Source organism: Physcomitrium patens, chromosome 21 (genome assembly GCF_059467195.1).
Source record: "Physcomitrium patens ecotype Gransden chromosome 21, ASM5946719v1, whole genome shotgun sequence".
Classification (NCBI taxonomy): Eukaryota; Viridiplantae; Streptophyta; class Bryopsida; order Funariales; family Funariaceae; genus Physcomitrium; species Physcomitrium patens.
Genome location: NC_143430.1, coordinates 2,899,793 through 2,909,619, shown reverse-complemented (window position 1 = coordinate 2,909,619; position 9,827 = coordinate 2,899,793). Strand labels below are relative to the sequence as shown.

General features: G+C 39.0%; 2 protein-coding genes across 4 annotated transcripts; one reads left to right on the top strand and one right to left on the bottom strand.

Moving 5' to 3' along the window:
* Nucleotides 1-2,908: 2,908 nt before the first annotated feature.
* Nucleotides 2,909-5,824, top strand: LOC112274547 (uncharacterized). Of its 3 annotated transcripts, none has more exons than XM_024504203.3 (7): nucleotides 2,909-3,209; nucleotides 3,812-3,903; nucleotides 4,129-4,459; nucleotides 4,602-4,647; nucleotides 4,813-4,901; nucleotides 5,175-5,233; nucleotides 5,347-5,824. In XM_024504203.3, exons 1-7 carry the CDS (start codon nucleotides 3,111-3,113, stop codon nucleotides 5,528-5,530), a joined length of 900 nt encoding a protein of 299 aa, XP_024359971.1. In that variant the 5' UTR covers nucleotides 2,909-3,110; the 3' UTR covers nucleotides 5,531-5,824. The 3 variants fall into 3 exon arrangements, with proteins under 3 accessions (XP_024359971.1, XP_024359970.1, XP_024359969.1); XM_024504202.3 differs by having other exon boundaries at nucleotides 4,117-4,454; nucleotides 4,817-4,901; XM_024504201.3 differs by having other exon boundaries at nucleotides 4,117-4,459.
* Nucleotides 5,825-8,162: 2,338 nt separating this feature from the next.
* LOC112274486 (plastocyanin, chloroplastic) lies at nucleotides 8,163-8,961 on the bottom strand. The gene has a single exon (XM_024504042.2). The coding sequence runs from the start codon at nucleotides 8,886-8,888 to the stop codon at nucleotides 8,385-8,387; it is 504 nt and encodes a 167-aa protein (XP_024359810.1). The 5' UTR covers nucleotides 8,889-8,961; the 3' UTR covers nucleotides 8,163-8,384.
* Nucleotides 8,962-9,827: the final 866 nt, after the last annotated feature.

The following is a 9,827-nucleotide window of genomic DNA, read 5'->3' as shown; positions in this document are numbered from 1 at the left end:
AAAATTTGCACCTAATCTGTATCCAAAAACCTAAACTTGCCAATACTAGCCTAAAAAACTCAAATGACTTCAAAAAAGAAACTCTAATTCCTAATAACACCTCTGGCAGCCTCCTTGAAGCCCATTGGACATGGCCTTCAACTAATAAGGATGAAGATTCTCATTTCTTGTCTTCATCCGACCATGCCTTACTTTCATTCCTTCCAATAAGCTTCCTACTAGTTTATATTTTCATCTTTAGGCTCTAATCTCCTCTCAAGGCTTCATACTAAACATTTAGGTCCTATAATTTTTTAAATTCCATAATGAAAATAGATAAAATTTAAAATAAAGTTTCTTAAATCCACTCTCTTTAAATTAATCTATTAACCATTCTAATACACACCAAGACTTATGAGCATATTATATGTTCTAACTAATTTTTATATACTATAAGCAATTACAATACAATATTATTTTATCCCTTCTGCTATCTTTCCTATCACTAACGCAAGATTTGGAACTACCATCTATCTATATATATATATATATATATATATATATCTGAGGCTATCTCATTTGTCTCTGAGAAACAATAATTATCCCTAGTATTGGCCCTCGACGCCTTTCCCGGAGAGCCCTATTTTCATGCTCTAACTCACTATCAACTTGGTGAATTTCAAGACTGTGAACCTCCCTTGTCTTCTTGGTGCTTGAATTTTGATGTTTTGGATGACCTTTGATCTGATGGCCTTACCTTTGGCAATAGAAACATAATTTCTTTTGCATCAATATTTGTCATTCTTGTGGTGACAATGATCCTTGTAGAACATCAATCTCCATTGGCGTTGGTTCTTGTACCATAATATTAGATAGCAACATAGGACTTTGTATTATAGGTCATACTCCCTAATTTTTGAAATCTATAGTATCAATCCTCTCTGCAATCCGAATTGCTTCTTTAAATATTTTTAGATTCTTTAGCTTCATATCTTACCAGAACCTAAGTTTCAAACCTCATAGGAATCAATATATCATTTTTGTCTCCAAAACATTGCCAATTTGGAGACATAAGAACTACAATTATACGACATAATCTTACATCAACCTAACTTGTGTAAGATTTTCCAACTGATTGCATGTTATCTTTTCCGCATTGATGGGCCAAAATTGAATCCTAAACTTATTCTCAAATTCCTTCCAATCACAAAATCTACCTTGAGCTCTATAGCTTTGAACTCAATGTCACCACTAAATGTTTGCCACATCTTTCAAATAGTTGGCTACATATATAATTCCTTCAATGGTATTTGCCCCAGATAGTTGGAGATATTGCCACATGTTGAAGAGCCATTGACATACATCTTCTTGTCTTGAAGTTCCAAAGTATGTATTAGGTTAATTCAATTTCAACCTAGCACATGACGATTCTCTTGTCCTTGAGGCTTCTATTTGCCATTGCAAAGTACCTATCCGGCCTAAGAAGTGTAATATTTGAGCTTCTATCTGAGACTGCTCTGTGATATTTTCCATACTATAATTTCTTTATTGGACTCACTTTTATAATGTCTTTTCACCTCTTGATTGACTTTTTAAGAGTAGCTCGTGGTAGCTTCAACACAGTATCCAATGTGACTACAATAATTGACCTTAGACTAGATGATGTTATTGACACTCTACCAAAAGTAAACAATCTAATACATGCTTTGATATCAATGAAATAGGACTAAACTATCTCAAAAATCCAAAATCCTTCTAATCCACAATAACATAAATTCTTATCACAAAATAAGACAAAACTGAATCAAACTAAAGAGAATAGGACATGAAAGACAAAACTAAGCAAATGGAAACAAAACAAAAAAAAAAAAAAAAAAAAAAAAAAAATTGAATAGAAAGATAGTTCAAAAACCATACATAACCAAATGCCCTAAAAGACCATGGCTAGTCTTATTTATACGTTATCCTACCACCTAGGACTTTTTAGAATATTTTTAGATGGTGGATCCCACCTAAATAACCACTCTTAGAAGGTTCCATGGTAGGCTCCATCTAAATAACAACCTTAAATTCTTTTTAGAATGTTCCACGGTGGATCCTACCTGGTCCATTAATCTAATCCTAATTCTAGAAACTTCTATGGTTTTAACATGCAGCGTAGCTTAGTAGAGCATTTTCGTAACAAGATTGGAATATAACAACTAGTTTAGTTTGTAAAAGGCCAAAATCTATGTATCATGTTGTTTGAGCCTCAAATTCACCCAAAATGGCAATAAGATTATATCTTATCAACCTCAAGGATAGATTTGCAATTATCACAAAAATAACAAGCATATTTGTTATTATCAAGAATACATAGATATACTTGATATTTCAGCAAATTTTAGGAGTACTTACAATATTTTTTCATTTTTTTTCTTAAATTTTTAGATATTTCAAATATAATTTTTTTTAGCATTTTTATATATATTTAATTTAAATAATAAATAATAAAATTCTACTTAATCAAAAAAGAATCTTATTTTTAAAAAAATCAAAGAAAATATATTAGAATCTGTGAAATATATGAATTTAGATAGATTTTTCAAAAAAGTAAAATAAAATCCTTATTTTTATTTTTATTTTTTGAAATGATATATCGTTAGAAGTCAAACTTGAGTTGTGGGAAGAACGTGTCAGATATATCTACTCTGGTGTGTCGCAAGCGGATATCAATAGTTCACCAAACGGGAAGCTTTCATTCGGTTCGCGTGTCGTCGCGGCGGCCGCCCACGTCCCCGCCGTATCTCACAGATCCGGTAGATTTTCCATCGCATCTCGGTGCACCTTTACATTGCACTCACGCAACACAGTCGAATCTAACGTTAGCCGACGCTGGCAAACTTGATCTCTCATCACCGCTCTTTTTCATGGTCGCAATTTGATGGGTGGAGCTTGTGGTTCGGTGTGATGAATTGCTGCGCCAGGAGGGATCAGAATTGGAGTTGCAGCGGATGGGCCAGTGCGGGTTGCAGTTGTTGCGTCGGGGGATAGAGATTCGAGAGAAACTTGAAGGCTGGGTTGATTGTTGGAAGCAGCGCGGTTGCCGCTCGGGCAGGCCGAGCGTGAGAAGGGTTTGAGAGGGAGTGGAGATGACTGTGGCAATGGTGGGCGTGGCAAATTTGTGCGATTGTGCTACTGCTGCTTGTTTTGCCTCCTCCGCTTCGCTGATCCCCTCACGTCGTATCAAAGTATGTGGTAATTCTATCTTTGCAACGACTGGATTCTTGTTTTGAGCAATGTTTTCTGAATTTTGGATTGAACAAAATTACTGAATTGTGAGATAGGTCTTCCATAGCTCGCTCGTCATGTAATTATTCATGCTCATTCTTTGTGCACATTAGAACAATTAGAGTACTCTTCAGAATTGAAAAAGAAAAAAAAAAAAAACAAACAAACAAACAAACAAAGAAATCACACGTACATCGCAACTGAGGCTAACTGGTCCTCTAATCTGCTCTTGAACTTCGAAGTTAGAAGGGAGGAGGGAAGGAGAGCAGGGACATATGGAATTAAGAATTTTTTTGAAGTTGTTGCAGCTCCCCATTTGCTTTTCTTCGGTCGTATCGCTAGTGGCGTCGAGAAAAATAAAATTTTAAATAAAATTCAAGATCACATTGAAACGGTTCCAGGGTTTTGATTTTGGAAATTGGAGTGTTGAGCCCTGAATTGTCTGCTTAAGGCAAATTTTCCCCAGGGCATGGCACATGGAGGCTTGACAACCGTAGGAGACAAGACTAGAATTTGGGCCATTTCGACCTTCGAGACTGATTATTTGGCACGCTGCTTGCAGGGGGCTTATAGGAACGTGATCGACAAAGCGCAACGAAGTTGGTCGGCATTGGCTGTAATTTCTCCTGGAATGTGCCCTGGAAGTCATAAAATGTATCATCTATAAATTGGCTGTTCTCTTTCTACCCTATTATGCCATGTAGACTCAAACGTGGATCCTCAAACTGCGGAGCATGAGTGTTTCATGTGTAGTCACATATTTTTTTCAGTTCTCTATAGTTAGGTTATGCAGTAGTAATTTCTATCTGCGCATATGGTATTTTTCTCTTCTTTCTTCATAAAGTTTTAAAATATAACAATATACAGGACACATTCAAGAGAGCAAACATGCTGGCATCACCAAACCCCAGTTACTGCAAAACACAGAAGGGCAAACCTGTTTGTTAGGAAGCAAGAAAGCGTTCCCTTGGTAACGCTCACCGATCCTTCTGGAGTGCCACATCACCTGAGTTCATTTTTACAACAACCTGCTGGCACAAAGTCCATGCTCAACACAAAAGCTTTGTTGAGATATGAGTATGTGGGTAACGATGTGTACCGGTGCTACTTGCCGAAAGTGGTGCTCCTCAACTTCGAGGTTGCTCCCATTGTCGACCTCTTTGTTGCTGCGAGTGACAAGGATTGCCGCGTGGAGATGCGACAATGCATGGTGTTTCTAAACATTCATATTCATTTCTTTGCTTTTATTCTGGAAGCTTATTTAAATTTTGTGTCTTTCAAACGCAATATTGTTGATGAACTTGTTTTTCGTTCATATCATATGTCAGATCTTTGAATTATTTGTTTTGCAGTTTCAAGGTTCCAAAGCTGTCGAGGACCAAAACAAACGTTTTTCAGGTACCTTTTTCAATAGTCATGTGTAATTTACACACTTCTTAAGTTCGCTGCTCTCTAGATCATGGATGAAGACATGATTTACTAAATAAATGCTGTTCTCATACATTGGATTTACTTGCGATCTCTGAAGTGTCTTATAGAACCGGGTCTTAATTTTGTGTATAGCCAGCTTGAAGAATCATTTAACATGGCACGGCACCCCTGAAGGAGATCAAGTGCTTAACTTGGACACTGAACTCGAAGTCTCCTTGGAGGTGTAATTTCACTGTTTTTTTTTTTTTTTTTTTTTTTTTGTTTGTTTGTTTATGGTCGTCATTAGACTACACTCTTGTAGTAGCAGGAATTTGTTTTCAAAGGCATCTCCTTACCTCACTGCAGTGCTTATCTTTGATGGTGATAGACAATAGTTCTGTTTTCAGTTGAGGATTGAAATGTACTACCTATTGATATGTTTGTTTGGAGTGGCACTTGCTGATATTCAAGGTCAGAAAAGTGATGCAAATTTTTGACAAGTGTGGAACTGGCAGGTCTACACCGTTCCTTTTACTATGCTGCCTCTTTCAGCGGTGGAAGTTCCTGGCAAAGCGTAATTTCCTGTTCACATTCCACGCATTGCTTTAGTCTGCAAAACCCTTGTGTTTTACCATTTTACTCTGTTACTCACCGCATTTTTCGTTTCTCTTCTGCTCTTTGTTACAGAATCATGCAAGCAATGCTGGACCGGTTAATCCCATTGTTTCTGGATTACCTTTTCGTGGACTATAAGAGATGGGTGGATGAGGAAGCATTGGGTCTCGGCGTAACCACTGTCCCTCTTTCGCACGCCTTGGAGTCGAGTTCCAGTTCACGGGCAGATTGCCAACCTTTAGAAATTTCTTCATAAACAGAGCAATGGGAGAATCTTTGACTATAGCAACACATTGTTGTATTGATCCAAAGCGCTTGGCAGCTGTAGATTATAATCAGCTGACGCAATTTTCAGTGCCCAGTTGGTCGAGCTGTTGTACCATGATAATGAAGTAGCAAAACAGGTCAAACTGATGGATATAAGTTAAATAGGATAGCATTATTTAAGACCTGAAAACTGCTGGTTCAATTAGGTTGCGATTTTACTGTCTTGATAAATTATCTTCGAAGTTGCATGCTTTAAATCTGACGTCAAATCTTTGCCGAGTTCTATGTACTCTTCAGAAAAGATCGATGTATCTGTTGATCCTAATCAGCCCCGATTGATCACTGTAATAGCTTATGAAAACAGCAGAGGACACCCACCAAGTCGCTTTGGCCGAGTGGTTAAGGCGTATGCCTGCTAAGTACATGGGGTTTCCCCGCAAGAGTTGGAATCTCTTAGTCGACGGATACGAAATCGAGAACTGCGACTTGTTACCTTTTGCACGTAAGCGTTACTTGGAGTGCTCCACAGTATTAACCGTACTCGATTTGCAACACCTTCATTGTGATTCGGAGCAGTTCTAGCGCAACAGCGCTTTGTATCATTGTAGTTTATTTATATATCCCTTCACATCAAAATACCCAGATCTTTTTAATTTGCAACTTGTAACAATAATTTATGGTCCAGTGAATTCGGGTAATGCACGGAAATATAATTATGCTGGGAATGAAATTAGACAGGCATGAAATAGTGAATTGTGCCAGTATAAGGTGAGAGTCTATTGGTAATTATAAAAAATTCAAAAAATAAAGAGTAAAACACTGTGTTCATTACGTTCATACCAAAAATTGATGTTCAAGAAATATAAGTGTTTCTCTCATCCCATCAACTTCCATCTTTAAGTTATTTATGCAGAACATGCCCAGTTAATCGCGTCTCCGATCTTCAACCACTTCCAGCGAGTTGGCTGCTCCAGCTTCTGAGACAAATGCATGAAATGGAAGATATGATCAGGACAACTGAATTCTACACCTAGTACTGAAGCTGAAATTGCACGAAAAATGGAACAAATACTAGAAAAAGCCATGAAATTCGTTTTTCAGCTTTGAGACAGCTTGCAATACAGAAAGATTGCCATTTCTGACCATGGAACAGCTCTAGCAGCAAGCCTATTGTGTGCATGCATTTTACCGACGAGATTCCGACAATCCAATCAGCATGGGAACATACTTATTTATGTATGTGAGACATACATCTCTTTCAACTTGTGAGTACTAAGTTTTTTTTAAAGAATGGCACTCCAGAGTCCGGTTGTGATCATTTCTTCGTCAACCTTTAGAGTGAATGATTCAGGCTTAGTACCTGATGATGCTGTGTGAGACGCTCATGAAGAGGGCTCATCGGTTGTTAGTGAGGTCCTTCGCATTGATTGTACACTTGGGTCATGTACGTGGGACTACCCTGGTGCTTCATTTGATTGGTCAAGTGCCATGTATCAATTCTTGCATTAAGTCAACGTATTTTCAACTAATTTGTTAAGGTCTTCACACAAATTTGATGAACATACAAAGATACTATTTGTTTAATTAAAGTACTAAACATTGGAGGTTGACAAATCAATCTTCTTAATAATACAACATACAATTCCTCAGATTGAAAAGAAGGGAAAGAACGTAAGCAAAATGTGGAGGAAGCAAAAGACACAATAAATTTTTTTTTTAAAAAAGCACGAAACAACGGCAGAGTATGAAAAAATCAGGTCTATCAAATTAAATGCAATCAAGAATTTAGAAATTCAAAGATGATTTAGCACAATGCGGGTATAATTCAAGTAAAGGTTGCGCAGCTAAAATTAGAAGCTGAAATAAACCAACAACGTAACTGCGAAATGTGAAAGAAAGCATTGCTTGGGGAGTTGGAAGCCCATCTGTAACGACATCTGTAGAAATAATGCATTGTTCTCGCAGTTACAAGCAGTATCCAATCTATAAACAGACTAAGCTTGCACATTACACATTGTCTCGCTTGATTACAACAAAGAGGTACACAAAACGCTACAAAGGTGCTGATATTTAATTGCTCATTCCGACAGTATCTACATGTGGTTTTATTCCACTCTCGTTTAGTGTTCACGTTTATCGGCACATTGGAATGACAACGAGGCTGAACATCACAATGCAAATATTTCAATTCTGTCCCGCTTGTCATTAGCCTGCGAATACTAAACGATCAAGCGAGTAGACTTATAAATGTTCGTGAGCAACTAGTTCATTCCGAACTACGACCTCACTTGATGGATCTAAGTAGTAGCGACTAGGTTCTTCAATTCGTGTGCGCCGTACTGTTTAAGCAAACAAAACTTAGGTCTAACGACCTGAGTTTTCCATATGTTAAATCTACTACTCTGATTTCCTCATTTCAGACGTAATGCGTCAAGGATCCAACCATCTGTACGAAGCGTATGAAGAGAGGTATCATATCCAAATTTCGAATCTAATGCACGTCTGTGAAAGAAGACGGTAACGAGCCTAATGCCCATTGAATATGCAAGAGAATCAACTAGGAGATCCTAAATGACTGGTACATTACATGCAATTGGATTCATAGAGATGAGTCTTAGACATTGATGTTAAAATCTGTCCATAATCATTTATAAAGGATGGATCAGTACAACAAAGTCAGCCAATATACAGGATATGTTACGAGCTTGCTCTGTAAGACCAACTCTTACTCGGAGCGTTGCTAGTGTTTTCAAAATTAGCATGGTTGCATACCGCCATAGCTACCTCATCAACAGAGCGATACCACAGCCATTGATGGAAGAGAAGACAACAAATCAAACCCTCTATGACACAGTGATCTGTCCCTTCATGCCAGCACCCTGGTGGGGCTCGCAGTAGAACTCGTATGTTCCTGGGGTCTTGAGGTTGATGGAGAAGCTCTCGTTTAGCGCGTTAGCGTATTCCTCGTGGTTAATTTCCTCGACCTTGACGCCCGCAGGTACAGCATCCTCATCGAACACCACATTATGGGGGAAACCCTTGTTGTTCACAAAGGTAATGGACTCACCAGCGGCAACGGAGATCGCGTTAGGGTAGAAACCTAGGGTACCATCGTCAGCACCCATCTTCACGGTAACGGCATTGGCGGAAGCAGCCAACAACAATGAGCTGGATGCGGCAATGAGAGCCTTTCCAACGGTCTCCAAGGCATCACTGCTGGCCGAAGCCCGAACGACGGGAGCCATGCGCACCACGGTGTTGGACGACACCTTAGCGGGGGCAGCCCTGGACTCAGACTTGAGGCCAGTGAAAGTGGGCACGGAAACCGCAGCGGCGGTGGAGGCCATAGCTAGCAACTTTGGCAAATCTCTGCAAAAAACGACTACGGTAGGGAAGGCGTGTAACACTTTAGACAGGAAAGAAGCAGGATTGCAAATTTCGGATTGCAGCAGCAGGTGTTATAAAACAAGCGGCTAGCAATGGATATGTCGAATATCCAGCACCAGAAGACAATTGGGGTGAAGCAGATAAGCTGCCAGAGTCATGGAGGACCGCAGGCTTCCGATTACGATAAACCGCGGCGTCCCTTTTGTGATTGTGCGAGCCCCGCGAAGGAGACAACTCATCCGCAGTCAGATCTTTGTCCCTTTTTAGGACATTGCCATCAAGCGCTGAAGGCAACGCAATCAAAGGATGAATCTGCACTACAGCTTCAGAGCAACCAACGAGGTCATTCATCTAAACGAACGAGGGAATTCATCGAAACCAACGAGTTTTTTCATTGATTTCAACGAGTTGATTCGTCTCCCATAATTCAAGCCTTGGCAACCTCTTCAGATTTTATGATGTCGTTCAACCCCAACTTCTGGATTGCAGGGGGGCGTGCCAAAATTTCTAGATGCTTCATCAACTTTACATAAGTAATAGCTTTGTTAGATGCTTGAGAAATTTTACACAGCTGACAAATATATTTCATGCTTTCAAACCTTGTCTAGCTGATGAATGTTCTAGACGATTCTTTCATGGTTTGGAAATCTTCTCATTGGGAGTTTTCAACATGGCCTTTTTGAGTGATATTTCAACTGTGATGCAAGCTCAAAGTATCCCATGATATTTTGAAATATCACTTCATACTTCACCAAATCACCCACCTCACAAGGTGGGTGGTTTTGAAATCAAAATATCAAAAGAGGGTTGGGATAAATATCAAAAACTGTGATGCTCGTCTAAGCTCTCTTCTTTCTTTGGCTCTATACCAAGGGGGATAATAAAGTTTGAATCAGGGG